Source organism: Scomber japonicus, chromosome 17, assembly GCF_027409825.1.
Source record: "Scomber japonicus isolate fScoJap1 chromosome 17, fScoJap1.pri, whole genome shotgun sequence".
Taxonomy (NCBI): Eukaryota; Metazoa; Chordata; class Actinopteri; order Scombriformes; family Scombridae; genus Scomber; species Scomber japonicus.
In genome coordinates, this window is record NC_070594.1 from 18,996,140 (window position 1) to 19,023,896 (window position 27,757).

The 27,757-nt window shown below is 43.1% G+C and overlaps 1 protein-coding gene across 2 annotated transcripts; it reads right to left on the bottom strand.

Annotated features, from left to right (window-relative positions):
- Positions 1 to 97: 97 nt before the first annotated feature.
- On the bottom strand, positions 98 to 27,757 carry tulp4a (TUB like protein 4a). Of its 2 annotated transcripts, none has more exons than XM_053337349.1 (14): positions 27,680 to 27,757; positions 25,619 to 26,567; positions 13,968 to 14,096; positions 13,126 to 13,287; positions 12,372 to 12,552; positions 8,760 to 8,867; positions 8,449 to 8,615; positions 7,910 to 8,134; positions 7,517 to 7,751; positions 6,308 to 6,452; positions 5,525 to 5,669; positions 5,181 to 5,274; positions 1,508 to 5,049; positions 98 to 1,330 (listed from the first exon to the last, which is right to left on the bottom strand). In XM_053337349.1, the coding sequence occupies exons 2-14, from the start codon at positions 25,868 to 25,870 to the stop codon at positions 1,214 to 1,216; spliced, it is 5,502 nt and encodes a 1,833-aa protein (XP_053193324.1). In that variant the 5' UTR covers positions 25,871 to 26,567; positions 27,680 to 27,757; the 3' UTR covers positions 98 to 1,213. The 2 variants fall into 2 exon arrangements, with proteins under 2 accessions (XP_053193324.1, XP_053193325.1); XM_053337350.1 differs by having other exon boundaries at positions 27,732 to 27,753.

The window sequence follows — 27,757 nt, forward strand, 5'->3', positions numbered from 1 at the left end:
AGGAGAAATATACAAAAATATTTCCTGTACCTTGCTTACGTATTTAGTGTGGTCTTCAAGAGCAGGGACAGAGCCCCCCCCCCCCACCCTCCCCCCCTACACACTCACTTCACAGAAGTGACAGCAGGTGACAAATCACTTCATGCCAGAGGTTACGTTGTTGAATTCAGGCTTTGGTGACATCTTTTGCGCCCATGTCACCATATTTTAGATATTTCATTAAGTACAGGATGCGTCAGTCAAAGCTATTCTGTACACCCCGCCCACCTGAATGCTCCAGATTACACAGCAATATTCAAATTCAGCCACCGGTCTCCCAAATAAAGCAGGTAAGTTGAAAACCGCGTTGACAGGGTATGAAGATTGTATATCACAAACAATGACAATAAAGTTAAAATTCAATATAAGAATAGATAAACAACAAAATGTACATATAATTTAATCCATGAACAGAGTAACATTTCTTTGTCCTTCAGAGTCCCAGGAAACCATGTGGAAAAGACTGCAGCTCACCTCAACTATTTTTACTACTTTACCTTTCAAAGTTTTTAACAGTGAAACACCTTTCACAACAGTGAAATGTGTGAGACTGAGACAGTAACAAAAGGAATGGCAGAGAGCGAAACAAAAAGACCCTCCTACCCTCCACCATGATAAATCATTTAATAAAATCCTAAAAGCAAAAGCAGTATAATATAAAGTGGTAACTGTTTCACTGAAGTTTTGTACAGCAATGGATTTCAGTGCCCAGTAGTACCTGTGCGCTCTGGGGAAAACGACTTTGATCTCCAGAGTGTGGTTTTCAAGTATTACTGCTGCCTCTTTTGAAAACTGCACCTTGACAATTCCGCTCTCAGCTAACCGATTGGTTATCATGTCTATCAGCTTCTTCTAGCTAAAGCAGCATTTATTTGCATGATGATTACCAAAGCTCAGCTCTTTGGCCATACATGCATTGCAAGGTGCCGCTGACTGCCAAAAGGAGAAAATCTGAGGGCATCCTTGGCAAATGCAGCCAATGCTTATTGCACCAACTCAAATGGCAGCATTGTGTAGTGCAGCGTGATTGTAACTCTCTCTCTCTATGACCAAGGCGGATTTTAGTCTTCTCTCCTAAATCAAAGTTCATTAATCTCAAATGAAACAAGTGAGCCCCTTCAAAAGATTGCATTAAATCCCAGATATAACTCAGGGTAAGTAGGGATGGGACATCTCATTTGAGGCGTTGAGTGACATTTGCTAAAGCCACTGCAAAGGCCTGCACAGCAGAGAAGGGATACTGGAAGTCCAGGATGTAGGCATTGCCATCGATCCTGCCAAACTGCATCACCTATGAAAAAAACAACCAGAAAACCAAAAATGTTAGTATAGGAAAAGATGGTACTATCATTAAGATCATTTGCTGTATTTAATGCCAAATTTCAAATAACAGTTCTACACTTGTCATGATTATGTCAGTACTAGGATATCATGCAGTGTGTGATAGTTCTTGAATCAGAGCTCTTACCTGTCTGCCCTCCAGTTCAATTTGAAAGTTCTTGGCAGACTCCTGTGTGACGCGCCCACCGAAGTCCAGCTGGTAGACCTGCGTGGCTTCGTTCCACAGCGGCTGCTTGTTGGCCATGACATACACAAAGCCCTGGCTGCCCAGCCCTCGGTCCTCCTTCTCATTGGCCTTTCGACACTTGATCTCATCCAGTTCGCTGGCAGCCCGAAGGTTCCTCTTACTCTTCCAACCCTTCTTACTGCTCTGGCATTGGTTGAGCAGCTCATCCCCACTGATGAATAGCTCTGGCTCACTTTCTGAGCTGTCTTGGAACTCACTATTGGCAGTGGCCTTACTCAGTTTCTTAGCTTTCAACTGCTGCTCTTTCTGTCCCTTCAGCTTCTTTTTGTCCCTTCCTCCCAGCCGTGGACTGGAGATGAGTGAATTGAAATCTCCCAGAGCCCTGCCCTCCTTTTTGGACTTGCTTCCTTCAGCCAAAGGTGGCACATTCGCCTCCTCAGCCCGACCATCCCCCCGCTTGCGGTTCTTTTTGCTGAACTTCTCAGAGCGCTGTGGCACAGGGCTCTCGGTCAAGGAGAGCACTTCCTGGAAACCTTCCCCAGCCTCTGCCATGGCCTCTTGTAATCCTCCATGGCTTTGAAGCTCTGCTGCTGGTGGTGGTGGGGGTGGTGGTGGTGGAGGAGGTGGCGAGAGAACATTTTTGTCTGCCATGTGGGAGGCTTTGGGTGGTAGTGGCACTGCAGGACTAGGAATTGGGGGACAAGAGTTATACGTACCCCAAGGTGTGTGGAGGGCAATAGGGGGAATGGGAAGCCCAGCACTTCCTCCTGGGTACATGGGAGGAAGAGGGCAGCAGGCTAGGTTGGCCAGGTTTGCAGGGTAACCAGGAGGTAAGACAATTGTTGCATCCTGCTGTGAAAAGGGTACAGGTGCCACCACTTCCTTTGGTGAGGAGCAGGGGCGTGGTGACCCCGGGATGGGCTGGAGCTGGGCCGCAGAATAGGCAGTTGCTGGAGGGTACTGGAGAGAGATCTGGTAGCCTGCAGCTGCTGCAGCTGCTTGAAATGACGCAGCACTGGGGCTGGTGGGAGACTTTGGAGAGAGGACAAAAGGCAGCCTGGATACATCCAAGTGCTGAGCTGGACTGAGAATAAGGGGTGGTGGTTTGTGTGGCACAGGGGGGCCAGTAGAGTTCAGTGTTGCTGTCCGTTCCTGAGGAACCCACACCTCCTCAGTGGCAGCTGGATCCCACTGATAGGGAGGTGGGCGTTTCACAACCAGCCCTGATGCATCATTTCCTCCAAGTGCCAGATGCCTCAGTGACTGATTGAGTGTTTCATCCTCAGTAAATGCTGAATTAACATAATCAGCCCTGTCTCTGTTACTTCCTCCTCCTCCTACAGATCCAGACCCTTCAAGTGAGCTCAGCAGGTTGTAAGAGGACTGGGAGGCCAGGGGAGTGGCACTGTTGGAGTGAACGATAACTGTGCTGTGAGGTGCGCCATTACCTGGAGGGAAATCCTGTCTGATTATAGTTCCTCCTGCTATTCCATTAGCACTCCCTGGGGCAGTGCCTCCAACACTGGATCCACTGCTACACTGACTGCAGGTGTATAAGGCTGTTGGCACCCTCTGCTGGTACGAGGCTGCTAGTGCACTACTATTTTTAGCCTTAGGAGGCAGTGGTCTAGGCGGTTCCAGCATCTGGGAAACTTTGAGAGCAGCTTCTCGGCTGTTCCTCCTGAGAGTAGCGTGGATCAGACTGCTGTCAAGCCTCTGTCCAGGATTCCTGCCAACAGCACTGTTCTGATTAGCTGGGTCAGGATATGGGGGCGGGTCTCCACTGGGTATGGAATAGCGGGGTGCAGTGAGTCTGTTGAGAGTGGCAGAGGTGTATGGCAGCTGGATCTTCTTGCCATCAGCTGAGGAGGATGAGGAGGTGACCCTGAGAGTGGCGGAGCTGCCAGGTCCCTGGAGGGTGTAGACATTCTGATTGCAGACAAGACGTGTTCGAGGACGACAAACTTCCTCCACATTCCCACTGCTGTCAAAAGTTGTTATCCTCTCATAGCCCAGGGGTGTGGGGTACTGCGCTTGTTGCTGACCTGAAGGATAAAGTGGGAACTCTCCCTTCTTCAAACACAGGTCACCAGGCAGAGTCCCATTGGTACCCCCTGATGCTCCAGATGCAGCATTTGAAGCTGCAGTGGAGGCTGATGCCGAGGCAGCAGCAGCTGCTGCAGCAGCCACAGCGGCAGCCACTGTCCCAGGGTAAGGGGGAGGGGGGTTCATCTTGCTGAGCTCGAGAGGGGCACTGAACACCACTGTATCACCGTCAGCCAACTGTGGAGCTGAACGAGTCGTCTTTATTTTTAGTAGGTGCTCGTGTTCACCTCCCACTGTTCTCTCAACTACCAAATCAGCAGGAGGGTGAGGGATCTGGATTTGCAGCGCCCCCGTCTGGAGCTGGTGCACAGCTGCACCTGAAGGCTGTCCTGATGACATGGAGGGGACAGGGATTTGAATTTGAAGCTGCTGCTGAAGTTGATGGTGGTGCTGCTGTTGCTGCTGTGATTGCTGCTGATGATGCAGTTGCTGCTGTTGTTGCAGCTGCTGCTGAATTTGTTGATGCTGCTGTTGCAGTTGTTGCTGTTGATGGATGTGCTGCTGTAACTGCTGCTGCTGTAGCTGCTGCTGCTGTAGCTGCTGTTGATGTTGCTGCTGCTGTAGCTGCTGTTGATGTTGCTGCTGCTGTAGCTGCTGTTGATGTTGCTGCTGCTGTAGCTGCTGTTGATGTTGCTGCTGCTGTAGCTGCTGCTGATGATGCTGCTGCTGTAAGTGTTGGAGCTGCTGCTGAATGTGCTGTTGTTGAAGCTGCTGCTGTTGTAAGTGTTGGTGCTGGAGCATCTGCTGTTGCTGCTGTTGTAGCTGCTGTTGCTGTTGCTGTTGCTGCTGAAGCTGTTGTTGGTGGTGCTGTATTTGTTGGTGGTGTTGCAGTTGTTGTAACTGTTGGTGCTGCTGCTGTTGGTGACTCGGTTGCTGCTGTTGCTGCTGTTGCTGTGAAGGATGATGAGAATGTGGAGGGCCCACCATCAGGCGACTCATGTCTAGCCCTCCAAAGATGACCTGACCAGGACTGGAGTACCTGGTGGGAACTGTGTACTGGGCTGTTAAGATGGTGTCTTGGCTTTGGTCTGAACCACCAGCAGCTGCCCCAGAGGGCGTTGCCGTGGGGTTCGTGAGAACATCCAGCTGAACATTTTGATTGGCTAGAAGAGACTGAACCAAACCAATGCTTTGGGCGGGGGACATGGCCTGAGCAGGACTATGGATGGGAGCAATAGGGATGTTGACAGTGCAGGGTGGATTGTCATCGGCACCACCAGCAGGGCCTGTGACAGGCAGGTCGTCTTCATCCTCACTGAAGACGTTGGGGCTGAAGACGGGCAGATTGATGTAGTCCATGGAGATCTTACGCACCTCTGGCAGGTAGATGGTCATCTGTCTGGGCTGCAGATGGAGGAGGCTTGTCTTATAGATGACTGGGGCGGAGGGTAAAAATTAGAAAGAGAGGAAAATTAAGTCAATTGAGGAGATTCATGTAATTACTTTTACTAGTATTTACCCATTAATTTAGTTTAATTAGCCAAAGACAAAGTTGTTGGTTGGTTACCTGCACCAAGATTTGTTGGTAAGAATGTGGCCAACCCCACTATCTTGAACTTTGTTCCCCAAATATTGGATGTGACCTGCGCAAGGTAATTTTGCTGGATGACAGGAAAAAAAGAACACATTACTTTCTATGAAAACATGATAAATAAGAGTTTATCATTAAACAAATACTGTAAGACTGACTTGACCAACCCATAGGAGACAACAGTATAGCAACCAGGCCATTGATCCCTCATCAGCTTCCCTGACACTGCCAACTGTGTTTGATGGAGCTCACAAACAAACTGGAAGCAACACCACTTTGAAGGAATATAGTGAATTCTGCTAAAGAAAATTTTAATTTACCTGAGTTATGTCATCTAGAGGAAATTCTCTCCGTGTTAGACTGGGTGACCCAATAGACGGTTTGCGTATGGGTAAACGTGGTGACCTGGAGATCTCCTGCGTAGCACGGGACAGTTTGGGTGATTTTCTTGGGTCAATGTTGATCCTGTTGGTAAAGGGACAAACTAAGTCTCTACAGAGAAGGTAGCAAATAAAAAAGAAGGTTTAGGCATGCAGTGAATCAGAAAACAAGTGCAGAACATTCCATTAGTTATTTTTGGAAAGTGTTAATTTAACAAGGATTAAGATTTCAATAGGAGGGTCATCATTGCGGGAATGCCAAGTTGCTTGCAAAATGAATCACAAAAAGATATGAATTACAATTTAACTCATGGGACTAAATTACTGTATTAATTCAGTCTAATGAGTTCATTTCAAACTCAAACTTAATTCAAAGGTTAATTCTTGCGGTCACATATTGTTGTAGGACAGTGACAGAAATGTAAGAAATACAAGTTAATACTTTTTTTTCCTCTGCTATCACAGACATTTAAAACTAAACCCAAATAACTGGAATTCATGGGACCAATTAAGTGTTTAAACAAAAATAATAATTAGGTACAAAAAGCCCCTTGAAATCCATGCATTTAATATAGTGTGGCAACCAGCAGATGATAAAACACCTCTTGTCCATTTCACATGGACCAGTGACTGCTGAGTCAAAGAATCAAGTGTAACATTAAAAGAAATGGGGAAATATTAGTTATACACAGCATACCACAGTACACATGCATGTCTGGTTACCTGGGGAGTTTGGGGGATTTACTACCCCTGGATATCTTTGGAGATTTTTTGCCAACCCAGTCATCGCTGAGCTCAATATCACTGGAGTCCGAGCAGTTACAGCTGTCAATCATGGCAGATATAAGACTGTTGCCATATATCTCATCTTAGGTGAGAAAAGAGGAGAATTTAAAGAACAGAGTTAATTTTGGACAAACAGATAATATATGTGTAGTTGTCAAGCAAAGTTTTATTAAACACAATAAATATGTGGTGTTATTTGCTCTGTCATTAAGAACTGTCAGGCTAAAAATTCATAATTTAATCCGAGATAAAATTGTCAGAATCTTACTTTGTCGACTAAATCGGGAAGAAAAGACTGGGAGTACAAGTAGATTAGTTTAATTAATAGATTCTCTACAAAGTGGCAGTCTTTGACAAAAAAAATACTACTTCACCAACCTACAAGCAAGAACCTTTGTATTTAATTATAGTTTTCACAAAACATGATGGAGCTGCAGCAATGACCTCCACTTTTTCTTCACATACACATTTCAATCCAGTGTTTCACAAGTTTAAATTCTTTTCTTCATCCTCATTCATATGGAGTCTGTGAACCACTGCTGCTCCAGTTTAGGGCAAGCTAATTTGTTTGATGGACATTAAAGTGTGAATGGACTGGAATCATTTCATGGCTGGCTTCATTTATCACTATGTGGGGAGGGAGCGGGTTGATTTATGAGGAACCCAGGGGCCATCAGAGCCTCCATTAAGCAGCTTTTAATTAACATGGGCCCAGTCTGCCCTATGTGACTAAAACATAGTCACTCTTTCAGTGCCAACTCAAAGAACTCAAATAACTGGAAAAGTACTGGAGCAGGCAAATATGGTTTCATTTTGAAGAGGAATAAATAGACAAACTGTAAAAACACTGTGATGACATAAAATAGTAATATTGCTATTGATAAAAATAAAAAAAACAACATACAGGGCATAACTCTTTATTTGACAAAGACATGAAAGTCAAAGGAGAGAAGAGATATACGGTGTTCCATCTAAATAAAACTGCAGCTAAAATTAACATTACATATGTGTTACAAAATTAACACATACAATAGAAAAAACATGTATTACCACTTGCATAAAAATACTACAGCTTGCAGTGATCCCAGGTCTTATTTGGAATATTATCTTTTGTTGGAATAATACGTGAAGGTCACTCAGTCTTACCTGTTTTTCCATCTGTCTTGGGGTCCATGATGACAAACTCTGGACGCAGTTTACTTATTCGTCGACCCTTGAGAATAGGCACCAGACCCCCCAGGTACTCAAGGTACAGAGTGTAGCAGGGTCCCCCCACCTCGGGGTTATCTTCTGTGCGCTTCATTGTACAATGCAGACGCTCATTCCCAGCTGTTGGATAGCTCACAAAATCACGCATGTTGTTGGGATCTGGGATGGGGGGCTGGAAGAGAAAAACACACGGTTGTAGTATAATTAAAAAGCTTCTCATGTCACTGATGGTAAAAATCTTTCTATATAATAGCAAAAACATCTCCTGGAAGATCTTTTATTTATTTTTATGGTTTCAGTGGATCTTATCAACCTGCTGTCCCGTGTTACCTTGATGGTGGGAACAAAAGCGGTAGTGACGTAAGAACAGAGGCGGGAAGGCATGGTGAGCTTGGCAACATCTTTTTCCTCCTTCACTGCTGTGGCGATGCCCTGCTGGCAGAGTAGCTGCAGGTTCGCAACACGGTGCTCAACTCGCACGATGTATAGCGCCGGGCCACACGCCAAGAACAGACGAGAGTCCCGGTGACCCCAGCACAACGTAGTGATGGGGCGCTGCAGAGAAGACGCACTGGAGTGAGAATAAGGCTCCTTGACCACATCCTTTGATTGACTTATCGATGCTAGTCATCGGCTTTGTGAAAGTCATGTTTCAAACTTCAAACTAGTAACTTCACTTTGTTACTTTATGTTATTCATTTCATGTTACTAGTTACTAGTAATGCAATTGTTTTTCCTAGGATGACGTGATTGGAAGGTTTCATCATTGATAATGTAAACTAAAATGAACTAACCTAAATAACCTCTTTAATCATTTGTTTATTGTTAAGTCATTATTAGCCAGGTTTGAGCCTGTTGCAGACGATCACCTGCGCTGGCGTGTCCAGTGTGTAGATGTGTTCACCGCGAACGTTGTAGAACTTGACAATGGCGTTTCTGGTGGGGGGAGGACAGGAAGGGTCGGCGGAGAGGAGGGTCCTCTCCATCCCTGCCACTGCCAGGAGGTCCCCCTGCGAGCACCACTGGACCACCACATCTACAGCAGAGGAATGGTACATAAAGCATTGAACCAAACTGCAAATAGCTATTAACAATTGAGTAAGAGAAGCTAAGAAATAAATGAACAGACAAAAGTTGCTTGAACACTTGGGCCTGCACTGATAATTAGTTACCCACACACCTTTCAGACCGGTGCGGATGTGGGTGGGAGAGAGGTCATCGTAGTTGTTCATCAGGCTGATGTCTCCGGAGGTGAAGCTGACTGTCAGCAGAGGTTTCTGGCTGTGCACTGAAAAGAGACAGGACAACGCAAATATGTTAAGACAGCCGGCATGGAAGCAACATATTGAGCTGAGATACTGATTGTATCAACTGTGAACACTAAAACCTGCATGTCTTTTCATTCATGTAAAGTTGTACTGGAGATTTAAACTTCATATTAGACAACAAAGAGTAACATGAAGGCTTGTACAGCCAGGATACAGCGCTAAAATTAGATTTCCAGGTTACATTTGCCCTCATGAGACCATATCTTTAATAAGGGTAGATCTGCAATGATTAGACAATTAATTAGAAATGAATTAATGGTAGTTAATGCTTAGTTACATATTTTCTTTGAGGTTTTAGATTGCGAAGGGTGTTTTTCACCCTTTCTTGATATTTCATAGATCGAACAATTAATCGAGAAAACAATCGGCAGGTTAATCGATGATGAAAAAAAAAGTTGAGGCCGTAAATGAGGCGACATCCTTGCCTGCTCCAAACATCTTGGTAACCTACAGAGGACGGGCTGATCAATATGCATTTCCAGAGTGGGCCATAAAATAAACAGGAACACAGCGTGTGTGTGTGTGTGTGTGTGTGTGTGCTCATTTGTGAGGCCGTGGGTGTTTATTGAAGAGATAGTTTGGTACTGTTAAGAAAGGAGGAAGGACAATCCCACATCTTTGGCAGCTATAATTCACTTTCGGTGGGTTTTCCACTGTGCCCTAATCTGCACTGACACACACTCAGCACATCTCATAATGCTGCATTTGTAGCTGCAAACATGTGGTGTTCTTCGTCAAGCTGCTATAAATAACACACCTTCACACCATGCATACATTTTCCATTAAAACATCCTTGGATCTGTCCTTTCTTATAGTCCTTTAATGACCCAAATACTTACACAAATAAAACACGCTCCTGCTCTCCTTTTGACTTGCAGCCTAATAACAGTAACTACTTCCCTAGAGTAATCAGTTTTCTATGGGCGTTACATTAAATCAGATATATGATGTTGCTGTAAATGCGATGTGGTGTACTGTGCAGTGCAGTGATAATGGGTCATCATCATATATAATGACAGACTGATCTGGCAGGCGGAGGAAAAGAAAGCCTGGTGTCTCAGTCAGGTTGTCGGCTTTGGAGATCATTTCTATCGAGGCCAATCAATTATTATTGACTGGTTTAATTAGTGAGTTAGAGCATAATCAGTGTTCCAGCTAAGGCAAGCACTTTTCAGCTTTACCACTTGGCCCACTGATGGGAGGGGGCCGAGGGGAAAGAGGAGGACTGACCCTTACGAATACAGCCATAGTAACTGGGAGTAATTAAGCTGAGGAGAAAAGGAGGCGAAAAGACAAAACAGAAACCAATAAAAATGGGGCTGTTGTGAGAGTTGGTTTACACAGTGAAAGCAGCAGGAGGGGGCTGGGAGGGCTGCTCACATCCCAGTGTACCACACACACAGGTCATCCTTGAATGTGCAGTGGACAGCGAGCTCAAGAGATATCTGGCCAGGTTCCCTGTCAGTATGACTGTTCTTACTTACTTAATTACCAATAAATATATCTGTCATTTGATAACAGAGGGAGCCACGTATAGAAAAGCTGACATTGTTTGTATCATGAGAGGATAAACTAAAATACCTGAATCATGACAGTCTAAAAATAAGTAACTTAGAAAGGGAATCTACATGTCAGGAGAAAGTGTTTACCTTGCAACAGTGTGCTTTCTTTTTTCCCCTCCTTAACAACTGTGGTAATGAGGGCAAAAACAGGCCTGATGCTAACAATAGCAAGAAGTCAACTGTGGCATCACACTCAAGTATCAGGGGTATATCCTTGACATTGCAGCTAAACTTATTCCAGGGGAGTTTAAGATGATTTGGTTACAGAAAGCTCCATATAAAATCAGTAAACTATGACTGCCGCTGTTGTTATGACGACAACGCTGGCCTGCTTCTGCATCATAATGAGTGCTCACTTTTATTGTGCACCTCCTTCATTTCCTTTCCCTCCATGTTTTAAAACAATCACCCACCCTCCATTTGGTCAGTGCCTCTCTCAACAACTGGCAGTGGCAGGAAAATGGTCGAATAGCGACCTTCCAGCTTCCGAACCTTAATCAAATGACTCACATTAATTGTGATGTTGAGATTAGCATCATAAATTACATATCTTTCTAACTTTAAACATTCATTAATATGAAAAGAGGTGTTTTTATTATGCATGATGATGCACAGTATATCTAAAATACACAGAGCGGTCCGCTCCATTGATGCAGCATTGCACTTAAATGAGAAGAGAGATGTGTAATGTTTATGTCCAATTAATTTGATTTTTTTTCTTTTACACCCCATTCATAGATAATATGATCTTCATATTAGTTGAATAGCTTGACAGAGGAAACAGGCACAGTTTATGTCCACCTGTTCCCAGAGTCTTAACTTTTTATGAGAATACCAGGGGCACTGAGGATGGTAATGACAAAGTGCACAGACCTACCAGCCAGAGGAAGCATTGATGGAGCCATAAAAGATGGAGGAAAAGGCGGGAGGAATTAGAAGCTCACAGATGTGGGCCCATCTGTGAGCTTCTAACTCCTCCCGCCTTCACAAAGCTACTTATATATGAAGCAGCTGCACAGCTCTACCTCAGCACTCCCTGTAGGCACTACTGTAGGCAGTACTTGGTAAACCCATTATTGACTGACCTTGTATTCTACATCAGAATACACTCTAATATCATGTTGTATTATGTGTATTTTTCACTTAATGGAAGAGACACTTTCAATTGTACCATTTTAACTGAGACTGGTAGCATCTTTTAGGCTGTCAGCATGCGTCTGAGTACACAGCAGGACTGTGGTTGAACCTGTATGAATGCAGTGTGGTTATTGATGGAAGACCGCATCTGCTGCTAATGTGCTGTTTCTCTCTACAGGGTTACTGTAGCTGCTGTCTTATACAAGTCACATTGCAAAGCTTTAGGTTCATACAGACATACTGCAGACAAAGCTCTTACTTCACATAGGAGAATAAAAAGAGGTCGAAATACATCGAGGTCTTGTTCCTATGGAGGTTAAATGCAATTATTGTACGTTGCACCAACTGCAAACTCAATGTTTGATGATAAGTGACGTGGATTTGGACTTTTTTCTGACATTTTTGTCCACAGATTCAAAAATGGCATTACCGTCAATCATCATTAACAAAGTGTACAATAGTGAGTCAGTCATATTAAAGTTTTTTTTAATTATTAAATTGGTCTTTTTTACCTTTATTACATAGTTTTCAGTGGAGAGGTAGGCAGCAAATGTGGGTGATATGAAAGAGAGGTTTATGACATGTGAGAATGGATCCTTGGGGAAATCAAACCAGGGACACTACAGTAATGCGGTTTTGTGTCTTCACCTCTACGTCACCAGGATGTCCTTGTAGATTGAGTTGAAGGTGTGTGTGTGTGTGTGTGGGGGGGGAGGGGGGGGGTATGCTACTGAATAGTATTCTAGTCAAAACTGAGCAGTGTACCTTGTGGTGGGGAGTAGTCGTCAGAGTCTGTGTCGCTTTCACTACTGTCCTCGACCAGGAAATTGGGGTAGTTCCAGGACATGCTGACAATGCCATCCGACTCATGCAGCAGAATGTGGGCCAACATACGCCCATGGCAGTCCATCACTATCACCTGTCCATCTGCAGTACCAAACAACACCTAGAGAGGAACAGTAAAGGGTTATCAAGAAGAAAAAAGAGAGAAAGGGAAACAAGTGACAGGAAACTACACTGGGCGCAAAAGACAGAATAACAAACATGGAAAGAGAGGCACTTAGGAACAGATAAGGAGATGACAGATAGTGAGCAAAGAATGCTAAAAGAAATGCATATCACACAAAACAACTTGGAGAAACAGACACAAATGGGATGAAAACAATGAACACAGACAGGGACACATATACAGGCTGAAAGCATGATGATGTCCAACCTGAGCTGACAATTTAACAGCTTGAAAGCAAAAAAAAACACAGTCGAACAAAACCACAGCACATTCAAGACAGAGAATGCTGGCTGTCACTCACAATTCGTCTCCCTCAGGGACCATCTCTGCGCTCTGAATGACAAGTCTACATACTAAAAGTGGCAAATGAAAACCTAAAACTTCTACATCTATTAACATTCAAAGGTTGGCAGAGTGCTGAGGGTAACCTTTCTGTGTGTTCTGTGTGTGTGTGTGTGTGTGTGTGTGTGTGTGTGTGTGTGTGTGTGTGTGTCTGTGTGTCTCTCTTACCTGCTGGTCATCCGGGGTCCAGATACCACAGGTGATCTGACTTTCCAGGTTGATCTCAGAGGACCAGTGTCTCTGCCCGCTGACTGATCCCACCAGGACAAAGCCATCACGGTAGGAGATGAGTGCTTGGGTGCCATCGTGAGACCAGGTGAAGTCACTCACCTATAAGGCGACGGACATGTTAAAAATGAAATGACGCTCGTGGCAGGATGCTCCAATGCAAAACTGATTTAATTATAAATCAATTTTGTAAATCAATTAATGGTTTATGTAGTTTTTTCTAGCCAAAAATCTCTGATTTTAGCTTTTGAAATGTGAAGATTGAAGATGCCAATTTGGGCTCTGGGATTTTTTTCTACCATTTTAGATACAAAACTATTAATTGAAAAAATAATCTGAATATTTTTTGCAGATTATTTGTGCCCTTATCAAACTAATCGTTATTTGCCTAGAGTGAAAACTGTAAAATGGAATATCTGACAAATTACCATAACGGCTACGACCGTAACATTACTAGTTAACTATCTTAAAGTGTTTAAGGTGCCCCGATGCTTTCACTAGTGCCTAGGAAGATGGCAAAGATGGTTAGTCATCCCAAAACACTTCAGTCCGAAGATGTAATGAGAAGTACGACCTCTAGAGGCCACAAGTGAGGCGTTTAAACCCTAATTACCGACAGTGACGAGTACTGTTAGAATATCTTACAATAAAATAAATAAAAATACAAAGCTTCCTTAATATTATTTTTATTTCTTTACACATGTTCCATATTCTGCGTTTGTGAAAAGTATATTTAAATGAGTCGATGTAAAAGTGTTCTATTTTGGTGTACTAAATCTTACCTGAGCTCCACGGTCATTGACCAGCTCCACAGACCAGCGGCCCTCATACTGGATCCACACAAAGATACCTCCATCTGTATCACAGGTGGCCAGTTTCTGGAAGGGCTCGTTCCACCGCACCAAGACCACCTTTAAGGCACACACACACAAAAAAAAGAAAGGGACAAAAACAACGATTAGAGAGATTGTCCTAAAATATCTAGATTGTACTGTATGCAGTATAGCCATGAATTTGTCATCACATAGGCCTTCCTGTGACACAGCTTTGTCAGCTTTGGCCCTTTACCTACAACAGATAATGTGAGATGATGAACAACAAAGTGCCCTTGATCAAGACACTGATCCCTCGCCTGCACACTCATTATAAGTCTCTTGAAATGGGAGCGTCAGCTGAATGCCTAAAATGCAGAAAGTGAAAATCCAAGTTCCCACATTTCAATGAGCTAAATTTAGCATAGAACCAGATGAAAATACATCACAAAGTGGGTTAACCTCATTTTGAAAAAAGTCGCAAAGGAGCTGCTAATATCCTGAATATTACAGACAATAAGATTCAATTATTTCATCTCCTATCTAAATCTGTACCACGCTACCTTGATCATCACTAGATTCAAGCTGTAGCTGACAGTCAACTTGTGTTAACACTTTCTGTGGGTTACGCTTCTATTCTACTTTTTACTGGAAGTGTTTAGTTTGTTCAAAAGATATTTTCAGAGAAAGTAGAATATAAAATATCTTAAGAGGAAAGCGACAGAAAGAGATGCAAAGAGAAGGCAGCAAGAGGAGCTTCATGTAAAAACTATGGTATTGTGATTGAGAGCTAAGATATACAGATCAGTACAGCAGTGACTCATACAAGTATGGGCTTCAGTCTATACCTTGAGGTCAGAGATGGATCATTATACGCCCAAGGAAAGAGTTGCAGAGGAGGAAGGGGTTGATCACTGGTACAGTGCAGATCAAACTGTTCATAACCTCTTTCTCTGTCAGTGTCACCATCTGAAAAGCACCCATAACAATCTCCATACACCCCCCCACCCCACCCCACCCACCCCACCTTCCTCCTCTCTCTGTGTCTCTATCTGTCTGGTCTTCTGTAGCGTGACTCAGCCTATTCCCAGAGGAATAATCCTGAGCAGGGAGCAGCTCTGCTCTCACTGAGAGAAGCACGTGGGCTGAACATGCTCAAACACACAACACAGGGCAGGTTTTAGCAGGGCTTACGCTCTCTGAGTGCAAGTCCAACAGATCAGTGGCTGAGAGTTGGATAAGCCAGCCAGTCGTGTTCTTTTTTTCCCCTTTAACACCACCACCTCACCCCTCCATCACCCCACACCCAAACAAACACACGCTCCGATCTATCCACGGTCATTGCTACAACTATGTGTGTTCATAAAATAATTTTATATTTCACTGAGAAGAGAAATAAAAGGTAAATAATCACTCTCACTGAATAGATACTTAGCAAACACATCTGTATTAATTAACAATGCCCTTAGAAAAAAAAAAGACAAATAATTAAAATAAACTATTTTTGAAACAAACATCTTGCTGGATGGTGAGGATTGTAGAGGGGCTCCGTCTTGCCTCAGTATATTAAGCTTCCAGGTAAAATGGGAAAAGATGCCACATCACACATCAAAGTCTATGTAGTACGAGGCATTTTTTAACTGTCATCTAGTAACTAACTACGTTGGTAAACTCAGCTAAACAACTGATTGAATGATTGTAATTACTTTAAGGAGCAGGCTGCAATGTGAAGGGAGAAAACAGTTTTGACAAGTTTGGGCTGTTTGTCTCCTCCTTCCCAATCAGTCACAATCAGGGACTGATGTGTGGAAAAAAAACACCTCACTGCTGCACTGTGTCAGACATGAACGAGTCGACTCCTTAAAGTGAACGAGTGGACACGTGACGCCCGTCTGAGAATTGTTTTTTTTTTGTATTCTTTCTTCGTTAATTAATATAATACAGAATAATGGGATGATCTTTACACCACATTGCTCGGCCACGTGCACTCCATACACTGACTGAAAGTTGCGTTAATGATGTGTGACAACAGAGATCATACCATCAGGTTTAAAGCAGGTGGGGGGACTGATGGTCTACAACTTTAAGGGACTGTAGTTGCTGTGTTGTTTTCACTTTAATTTACTCATTTGGCCTGAAGTGTCAAAATGCTAATCTATAACTAAATTTAAAAAAAACACATCCGTCCCTCTAAGCTGAGGCACTTAAATCTTTCTTAATGCCAATCTGCCCTAAAGACAATATTACAATGTTTCACTGTTACTAAGTAGCTGCTGTTCTGCACATTGTAATTTATTTTTTATTTGTTATATTGCACATCATGTTCTGTTTTGAGTGTGATTTGTTTGGAAGAGTTCAATATGAAGAAAACATTGAATACACATGTGTAATAGTGTTTGGTGTGTATACACTATGTTAAAAGGTTCTTAAAACAAACAATGTGAAAATATGGTATTCAGGAAATTATAAGGTTTAATTATACTGAATAATGTAAGTTGTATATGTGCACACAAACCCCACCCCCTAAAAAAAAAGAAAAAAGAACAATGAGCCGATAAGAACAAGATCCATAAGATGTAGCTCCCTTCAAAAGAGCCAGATTCCCATCACTACCAGGCTGAAGTTAGGGGTTTGGACGCAGCTATTACCCAGTATAGTTTACATCCAGCTGGAGTTACTGTAGTTTGTGCTGACCAGCTGGACTTGTATCATTAATGTTATTAGATTGAAGGCAATAAACAATATTAAGACGCCTCTGTGTGTGTACTGGGCGTGCAACGGTTCAATAAGCCTATGGTTCAGTTTGTGTTCCAGTTTTAAGGTCATAGTTTTGTTTTGTTTTGTGCATTAGAGACTAGAAGTAAAACATTGTTTAAAATCCCCATTTGCAATATTCTTTCTGTATTTTGTCTTCACTTAAGGCGTCTTAGCTTTTGGACATATGCTGCTCATATCGTGTGAGATATCACGGGTATATTTTGAGCTCTGAGGGAAGTTACTAGACAGTTGTTAGTGCACTGGAAATGAGTAATGCTACTATATACACGGTCCAAACGAGGGAAAATAAAATCATTTCATGTTGTTGTTTCTGTGTAATAACACCAGTAGTGCTGAGACAGCTCTAGTTACCAATCACATTTATCCTGCAGGGTTTCTAAACTATTCTGTTAATCACTGTTTGCATAGTTTAATATCTTCAGTGATAAAAGACAAGGTTATCCTTGATGAACTCAAAGAGATCCGTCCACACAAACATGTATATGAATACAACTCGTACAGCAACGCAAACAGCAGCCCTCAAACATAATGAGTGTACAGTAGCATTCATCGTTCTCCTGGCGCTGCTCCCACAGCAATAAGATGTCCTGTGAGTCAGATTTACTGTGTGTTCACTCCCACTCCCAATAGTATAAATTCTAATGTTGCTCTATAGGTGTGTCCCAGCTGGTGAGCCGCAGGGAACGGGACGATGAGACCTGCCCTGTGGCAGGCCCACAGCTACAGTAAAGGCCTCTGTGTCATTCTGACTAGGCTAACCATAATCACGGACCATTAAAAAAAGATTTCCATCTATCACTGGGCCGTAGCCGTCACCTTCTGCAGCAGTGCTCACTTAGCTCAAAGCTGACGGGCCTCGGCAGTAGCATTGTCAAAGATAACAAATTTCCGTGCACAAGGATCTCATTGGAGGAATACAAATCCGTGTTGTTACTCCGCCCTTGCACTGTCTGCAACCTCTGGTGAGCAAAATGGATTTTCTGGATGGTATTATACAACCTAATTCCAGCCAGTGTAGACATGAGGCTTTAGATTAGGCAGGAGCTACAGTCTGCACACTGCTTCCATCCTTCATACGGAGTACATCCACTTCTGAACCAGGGCCAAAAGGAAGAACAAAAAAAAGAAAGCAGACATTAGCGTATAGAGTGTACACGCTGCGTCTCGCATGTGCGCACACTTATCTGCAGCCCCCACGAAGGTGAGAATAATCTGTGTGTGTGTAAATTTAGCTTAGTGTGGAGATTAGTGTGAGCTGGTCAGGCATCCCGCGAGGGGGACAGCTGAGCACCTCACTGTGACGTGGCGATCTCGGAGATCAGGCATCACATGGAGACAGATGGGATAAGAATAAGAAGACACAGGACACTGGGGGGGCTGGAGGGATCAGGGTTGAAAAGGCACATGCAAACAAGCAGAAACCACCCGCCACACGGTCAAACAGCCAAGAATGATAAAATAAGTATAAAAATAACACAATTAGACATTTATAAAATGCCACACGGTTGTTGTAGGGCTGTAACATGACTGAAAAACCTTAAGATCACATGTTTAAAGGCAGGGTGAAGCACATTTCCTGTCTTCATCCCCACCCAACCAACACCCGGCACGGGAACAAGAGACTTCCGATCCCTTTAATACTACTTGTTGGCCGGCGCTCGGCCATTGACAACTTCTGCCTGGGAAGTTGGCACCATTTTCAATTCTGCAACTGTCTTACTGTTGTAAGGACTTTGGGAGCGAGAGCTGAGCTGAGCTGACCCTGGCAACTTCACTGAGGAGACTAAATCAAATCAAGGGACAGCTTTGGGTTGCGTCGGAGTCAGCAGAAGTGAGAGGACACTGTGACCGGGCAGTGTCACAGTGGTTGCAGTTGTGAGCACATGCGTCCATGGAAACGCCCCAGCATGGAGGACTTTGTTTTTGCAAAAGAAAAGAAAAGAAAAAAAAGTTAAAAATAAGAAGGTTTGGCTGATAGAAAGGAAATCTGCATGTCAAATGTAGAGCTTAAGATTACTTCTTCACATTTTTATAAAGCATTTGTTTTGGTTTACACACACACACACACACACACACACACACACACACACACTCTAAGTAAAACAAGACTTAATATCCAAAATAAGCTTCAAAATAGTTCCACAGCTATAATAATATTTAGTTTAGTCTGTTTTTCTGCTTGGGAAACCATTTTACCATCCATCAGTAAAGCCAATCGGAAAAAGAAGTAGGCCTATTATGACACTTATGACCATTAAAAAAAATACTACCAGATGTAAATGAAGCTGCTGGGGTATCTTGACTAATGACATGAGCATGATGGGAAAGTCAAGACCACCTGGCCGTCGAGCGAACCAGAAGGAGAGACTCTCCACTTTCACTCCTTGGATTCTGGATCTGATGTGATATTAAATCAGACACAAAACTCAATTAAAGAGAAGCGCTACGCTGTGCTGATACAAAAGCAAGGAAGCCAGAGAGGGCAGAGTGGGGCGGGGGGGTTGATTGCAGCGCGAGAGAAAGGGCAATAAGAAGGGACCTTCAGGGGAGGTAAAGTCTGAAATGTTTACGAGTGGAGCAAGCGTGTGATAAAATCTTAATCAATATTAATATCTGATAATAGCACATACACAGGTTATTACTGAGTGTGATGTAAAGCTTGAGGAAAGTAGCGGCAGGCAAACTGTGTATTCTGAGTATTGGTCATGTGGACACACTGACTGCGGTATTTTGGTGCATTATTTCAGATGATTCAGTTGTATTGTATGTGATGCAGACTTTACATTAGACTGAGTGCTAAAAGATTAATATAATAATTATTTAATGTAAAAAGAGTCACAAATTATTTAAGTAATTGATGTTATTTAAGTTCTGGCTGCCCAGATTTTATTATAAACCCCTCTACACTGCTCAAATGGTGTACTCATAAAAAGAGCATTTATGGTAGTGCCACAAGGGTGTTAGTGATAATCATTTTTAAAAGGCGTGTTTTATATTTAAAAACTTTTTTTTTAATAAAAACTGTAATGGTTTTATGTCTAATTGTTCAATTGTAATGCAATACAATACGAGGGCAAGAAGCATGGCATGTAAAAGTCTCTAGTAGCATCGTAAAACAGTCGTGTCGTTTTTGACACTGCTTGTGTGTTTTTTATTTACCAAAATATGAATGCATGGGCTGAGCTGAAGGGAAGATTTGTGTTAAGCAAATAAAGCACATCACTGACACATGAAAAACAAACAAATTAACACACACAATACAAAAACACATACAGAAGTGTTTTGTCTTCACAGCTGTTTGTTGTGTACATGTAGGTTGGACAGAGAAGTTTTTATCCTGCAAACAGCACAAGTCTGAAAAACTAAGTGAATCTGAGTCTGCAGACACGTCTGTCTGATCCTTCACTGCCGACTCCACTCACAGCAAAAAGACCCGGCGCTCTACAGACCACGCTGTCCCATACTGGAAATTTTTTAGTAAACAGACAAGTACACCTGGCTGGATCTGAGGAAGAGGGCGAGCCTGAGTGTTATGCAACATGTCCTCTCCGAGGATGGATTAGTTCACTAAGGCCATTTCTACTAAGCACATTTACTGAGACCATTTTAATGCAGTTCAGGGATCACACACTCTTCGATCTTCAAGCGCGGTTTCTGATGTCCCGAGGTCAGATCAGGACCTCAGGAGAAAGATGTGTGAAAGCTGGATAGGGATCAGCACAGGGGTGGAAAACGTGATTGAAGGAAGGGGATGATGGAAAGCTGCTATGCGTAGGAAGGAATCAAGAAGCCCAATGTGAAAAGACCAGAGGACGTACATAAGGGTCTGGACACAGGTGGTCATGTTAGCTGAAGAGAGCAACACTCCGAGGACACTCAGCCAGAAATACAGCACAGACCATAAAAAGTGATGACTGAACTCCATCGTTCGTCAGATCATGTTGCAGGAAAGAAATAATACTGCATTCTGCCCATCTTGCAATCCATTATTATGGCTCCCATTAAGGCTGAACAGATGAGCCAGTTGCACTGCACCACAGCAGTCATCCAGTATCCCGCTCCTCCTCCCTGCCCATTTAAAAAGAGCTCAGCACCGGCTCCCGCACAGACCATCAACTGACGATATAAAGTGATTTATTTATGAACTTTTAACGCATGAAAACCTCACACAGCACGAGTGTAAAACGAGCAGCAGAAGAAAAAAGAAAACACAGTGTTGAGGTTCATTTGATTCATTCTCTCTGATCTATCCACATCAGCGGCATTAGCTAAAGAGCACACATAAAACGTGAAGTTTGAAAGTCAAACATTTTCAACCCTTAAAGTAGAGGCAACATCAAAACTATAGCAGCAATTTTTCAGCACTTTTTACTACAAATGTGCAGCTGCAACCGCACCTATTCACTCAAAGTGCAAACGGATACACCTTACTGCTCTGATCTTTCTTTATATGTCAAATAAATTAGCACGAAGTATCACCGCTCTACTAGTTCCAATAACTAGTGGAAGAAACATTCAAGGAATAGACAGAAATCTGTGTGCAGATCAGCACGTCTAGGCTATACGAGCCCAAAGAAGATGCAGCGTGAGTTCAGCCTACATGTTGAAGTGGTAAACAGGAGCTGGTGCCCTGGAGTCACTTGTCTCTGTTGGATTAGGCAGCGAGGTGTGTTTGAATACGCGTTTTTGAATGACCGTTTCAGCAGCCGCACACAATACCTCATCCGTGACTGAAAAGAATCAATAAACACAACAACTAAAGGTAAATGTTTCAGTTTCTCTTACAGCGTCCCATGCTCAGTCAAACTGTGTTTCTGGGCTTTACAAAACTACAATGTGCTTTAGCAGAGTACACAACGAGGAGGTTAATGCCCAGATTTGACATAATTCGGTATGTAAAATCAAATGTGTTGCTACTAATTGTTGAAAAATGCCAAATGCAAAACAGGTAGTAAATGGTGGATTTTAATAAACCTTTTTTTTTTGTCCAAGTTTCAAATAAACACCAGCAAATAATCCTTGAAATAATTATATTTACGCTGAAAACTAAACGAAAAGAATGCAACTATTGTCTATTTTTGCTTGAACTAAATGTGCTCCTTCCATGACATGTATGTTCAACTCCACCGTAAGAAACAGCACAACAAGCAGATGACGGGATTCTGACAGACAATCTGCCCAAAACCTGAGCTGCGGCCAACGTTTCCTTGTCAACACGCTGACAGTCATTGTCAAGCTTGTCTCGGATATTCAGCCCTCGTGGAGAATGAATGGACTCCTGGTGACTAGCTGCTCACTCTGTTCAGCTTTTGCTCGCATTGTAAATGAAAAAAAAAAAAAATGGAAAAAAAGCACTGGATTGTCAAAAGAGGCGTTGATCTATTCTGATGCACGGCGTCCCGGAGGGATTATTCTGCAACATCAGAAGTACAGTCCCATAAAAGGATGCAAACCGTATTGCTTTCATCTATTTTCAATTTTATTTAAGTGTCGTACAACTGACACGTCTACAGCGAAAGGTCAGCAGCTCTGTTTAAATAACGATATAAAAATAGTATTACATTCGACGCCAAATTTCATTCCATTAGAAGTTTTTTTTTCCCTTGTCTGGTTGATTTATTTTTAGTCGGTCCTATGTGTTACAAATCTGTCCTGTAAAACAGCTACAATACTTTACACATGCATCCCATCACACAGACCAGATGCTTAATCACAATGAAACCCTACTCCTATTCAACATATAAAGGCCTTCACCTGCTTTATAAAAGGCTCACCTCAATGGATTCACACAAACACACATCATGATTACGTTTATTGATATTCTACTATATACTTTTAAGCGGATATGGAGTATCACGGTTGAGCGGTGTAGCAGAGGTCTGTGGATTTCTGCTAAGCAACTGAGCTTTATAAAAAAAAAAAAAAAAAAAAGAGAGAGAAAAAGGAAAAAAAGCACACACAGAATATAAAGTAGTGTGCTCCTGACACACACGGAGCGAGACAGAACAAAAAAGGAGCACCACGTACATACACACCTTGCTCCCTTTGAAGCTGTTACCTTGTAATTATCTCTCACCCTGGCTGAAGGGGAATTAGACACAGAGAGGAGAACAAACCCTCATCTGGGATCTACTACGGGTCTCGGAAAACCTTTTCATTATCTGAAGAAGATCACGAGGGCCTTCGGAATAGGTGCTGCAGCGGGTGGACAGGTGAGCTAAGACGCCTTTAGGTGGGGATGCTTTTATAAACTACTGACTAAGGGTCATGATGAGCAAAAACAAATCCCTAATCAAGGCAGCCACACACTACAGAGCTACACTACCTGTTGGCTCTTAACAGATGTCTGACAGCTTAAGATCCACCCTTTACTTTACTACATTTACTCATATTGGGCCGAGTCCAGAAGACATCCATTGAGACGCTCGCTTACATTAAAAAGACCACAGGACACGCGGCTCTATCAACAGGAACGACAGCCAAACTTCAGGATGTTGGTATGAGGATTGATCTTGGTAAGACCGGCTCCTACAGGATGACTTCATGTTGCACTTTTGTGTGTGTGTGTGTGTGTGTGTGCTCATTCATATCATGACTTGAGCTAATTTACGTGAAAGGACACTCTTCACTGGTGACGATAAGTGTTCAATGACAGTGCTAGTGTTTAAAGGACGGAACTGTCAGGGGACGCGGCAGTTGCGTTTACTGCTGAGCGAGCAGCTTTTGAAGACGAGGAAAGGTTACCCATGTGTTTTGACGTAAGTCTTTCAAATACATTTAAAAACGAAGTAATGTTGGTGTGAGGAATTTTTAAAATATATCCAATACCCTGACAAGACTAGAGACTATTATATAGCAAGCTCCGTGACTGTATACTGCATCCTCTCCTCTCTTCGTAACGGGGACGGTAAATGACACGAGTGAGTGAACAGATCCGTCATAACTTGACAGGATTCATTAGGCAGTGTGATTTCCACCACTGTCAGATACCCCAAATTATGCATAGGGTGGACGAGTGATGGATGTCACATTTCCTAAAGCATTTATTTATTGCTTTATATCAGATCTTTAGGGGACAGAACTACTTTTATTCCTAAAGGTAAGGGGTCAGTGGAGAGATGTGCATTTCTCTCCAGGTCTCTGTAATAATGACGCAGAAATGTATCTAAACAACATCAAATCATCTAAACGAATAAATTATGAAAGCAACTTAATGGCATAGTGTTTAACTCTGAGAACAAAGTGAGGCAGGCCAGTGTGAGCTTTAAAACATGCCACACATATCTCCTGAATTTTAAGCTACAAAAAGGGGGATAAAGTCACATTCGTCTATGAAAAAGGTGTGTATATTAGCGCTGTGTACTGTGTGTGTGTAACCTCCTCCACACTGCATACACCGAAACCACAAAAGGGAGAATTCAGTACTTGGACCACATTCAAGTGGGCAGAGTTAAATGACATTTCTGCTGTGCTTCAGTCACTCTCTGTAGGGATTCATCCACTCTCTCCCCTCAGCTGCCTCATGGACTGCTGACACAGCTCCTTGCTCCATCTGACCAGCAACAGCTACACCCACTTAAAGAGAAAACGCAACCTGTGTGCAATCTCCACTTGTGCCAGCAATGCTATACACTGACGGAAATATTCCTACACATGGAGGGCAACAGACCCGCACATCTTTCCAATAACAAATTAAATGGCCTTGGTGCACTGGTGGGAAACTTTGGAGGGCAATACCATAGTGAGAGATAAGAGCGATACCAGGGAGTGAAACACGGCAATGTTTTGACTAGGGACGGCAGGGTGACCTAACGCAGGGGTGACAACCCATGAGCTTATGGTGGGCTGCGATAATACAGGTCTTACCTCCAGCCAAACATTACAGAAAGTGATTTCAACTATTACCTCCCGTGTTGTGGTTAAAATGTGTAACAATCAGTAAAAAACACCGGCTGCAGTGTTTGGCTGGAAGCTAAAACTCAACTCTCTCAGCCCGCTAGTCTCTGACACGCCTTAACTAAAGTGAAACATCTTTGGGCAGGATACTGTATTTGCACATACCCTAAATGAGAGCAAACGCTCGGAGCTTCAAGGACATCATTCTGCATCTGACCTTCCAGGAAAAGGACAAAAAACTGCTAAAGCTGTGCTCATCCATTGCATTTGTGTGAACCCAGATTACTGACGGTAATAACAGAATAATGATTTGCCATAATTTGCATCCTACATGTAAAGGATTGAGAAGGTTTGGGAACCCTGTGTGAAAGGGATCAATGGGATCAATAATCTCTCATCATAAGAATAAATTGAAGAAACTGATGTGTCGCTGTAAGGTGCAGAAGAGGATTTAAAAAATATATTAGAACAAGGGTGGAGCTGTAAATGAACTGGTAAATAAAGTGGTTGACTACTTTATTTCTGTAAAGCTTTTTGATGTAAAGTTTCATATCTTTAATAAATCAATTATAAGAAATTTTGCCTTTGTTTAGTAAAATATTTGTAGAATATGGGGAGCAGTGGTGATGATTTTCCATTTAAGTTAGATCTGAAGATGACATCTTGGACTGTGGAAAATGATACTGGGCATTGCTCAGAATTTGTAGACAAAATTATACATTGGTTAAAAAAGAAATGAATTAGAAGACTAGTCCATAATAAGAATCACAGACTTAAAAATCATCACACCCTTCACGAGCATCACTACACTGGACAAGTACTGGTTTATATAGCATATTAATATTGAAATAATCGTTGTCAGGATGTCACACATGTTTTTTGTCTTTGGTTGATGGACAAAGGTGCGCAGAGACCGGTTGGAAACATGAAACAAAGACCAAGCCTACCTCGCTGTTGTGTCCTCTGAGGTTGAAGTTGACTCTCTGCGGGGTGGGTCGGTCCCGTCTACAGTGGCTGGACGTGAACGTGACCCCGACGACTCCTCGGCCGTTGCCGGTAGCGAGCCAGCCCTCCTCGTAGTAGCGCTTCCGGCACACCGGCTTCTCCTTCTCGCTCTTGGGCACCCGGCCCTTCCAGGAGAGGCACATGATGTTGGAGTCGCTGCAGAGGACCGGACCATGCTCCACGGCAGCGAACATACCTGCTGCTCTCTACGCCTCTCCGTGGATCAAAAAAATACCCGGAGGGAGGTGGGAGTTCCTTACGGAGGGGGTCGGTACCGTTATGAGCGCCGCTCCTCCGCCGAGGTTACAGGATCGATGTCGGATGTGACACAGCGACAACGGTGCATAGTACTTGCGCTTTCCCTCAGCTATCTTGGTGTTTTGCAACTCATTAAAAAGGTCTGTCAGTGAAAACTTCTTTAAAAGCACAAATGAGGTCACAAAGCTGGGGACTTGAGCATTGCTAGACTGAAAATATATAGCTGCATACACAACAAAAGGCACTCTTAAGTCATTTTGATGTATTTGACCAGTGAACTGCCTTGTTGATGCTGTCTTAATGACAAGGCAACAGATGACAGTACCGGAAAATTATTTAGAAACCTACTGTGCGCAGACTCATGCCAGCTGATCATGAAAAAAAACATCCACGAGGAGAAAAAAAGGCAACCCTTTCAATCCATGCCCAGTTTCCTTCCAGTTGATCTGTGTATCGTTTCTGTCCAGTTCAGTGTGTCATTTCAGGGGCACCGCGTCCTCCTCATACGATTCCGACTGTGAGTGTGAGAGGAGGAGCAGGGACTCCTCTCCATCAGCTGTCAGCCCGCAGGAGAGCTGCTTCCCCCGGTAACGTCATCACGTCAACCCGCCTCGGGTATCCCATGGAGGACTGCTGGGAGATTAAAAAAAAGGGTTGTCAACACACAGACACTGTAGCTTTAAAATGAACACATGTGAAATAGAGATAATGACTGTTTTTATAAAGTGGAGAAATGGACGGTGTCGGGCACTCACCTGCCGCCCACAGCTGTTCATTTAAATATTAATGAGATAGCCTAAAATTACCTCACTTTTACCGCTAACTTACTCACGTCTCCCTGAGCAACCACTTCATAGTCAGAGGACTATCCTGCTCAGCGGAAGGATATTAACTAATTGCTGAATTATTTAGAAGAGCCATGTATCATTTTAGCTCTTTAGTGTTGTGACAACGCGGCCTCTCACGGCAGAAATGTTTAATAAAATGATTTAAGAAAGAAAGAAATAAGGAGACAACAACACAACAATGTGATAAAAAACAGGGGAGATAAAGAAAAAATAGACCTACAGACGAAACAAGACACACAGACCGGTGGGCAGTCACATAAAATGACACCGATAGACGGCTGCTTGGTAAAATCATGACGATATTTGTATTAAATCTGTTGTCATTATGTGAAAATATCCTATCCACACCAACCCTAATAATGATAACTTATGGACAACGGTTAAAGAGCATCCCATATGACCTCCAGCTAAAGATATACAGTAAAATAGGACCCAGAGCTACACATTGATACTAAGGTTATTAACTAACATCCAAACACCCATCATCATCGCCGACTAGCCTCACAGCTAGCTGGACCCTGATGCTGGATCAACACTGAGCTCAGTGGGCTTCACTGATCAGAAACATGGTAACAGCGAGGTTTATCGTTCCCCGTCACAAGTTTGTCTTCTTTGTGTGCTAATCTAGTCGTCGTGATGCTCGGTAAAAGCGGCTAACATGCCGTCGGCTGCCTGTTATCTCCTCCACAAAGAGGTAGCTCCCCGGCTAACGCTAGCTGAAGCTGAGCCACCATCGGCGGATACTGACTCTGTCCATCCGCCGCTGGCACTCGTCGTTAACGGGCTATGGCTAACACGCTAGCCGACTAGTTTGTCCTAATGTTTATTTTAATACTCGCGTTGCAGCTATTTGTAACTATAAGTGTAAGCTATATATTGTCGGTATAGAGGACAGACCTGTCGTCACCATAGCCGGAGCACTACCAGTGTCCAGTGAAGAGCTGCTTACCTCGGCTGTGTGCTGCTGCTTCTGCC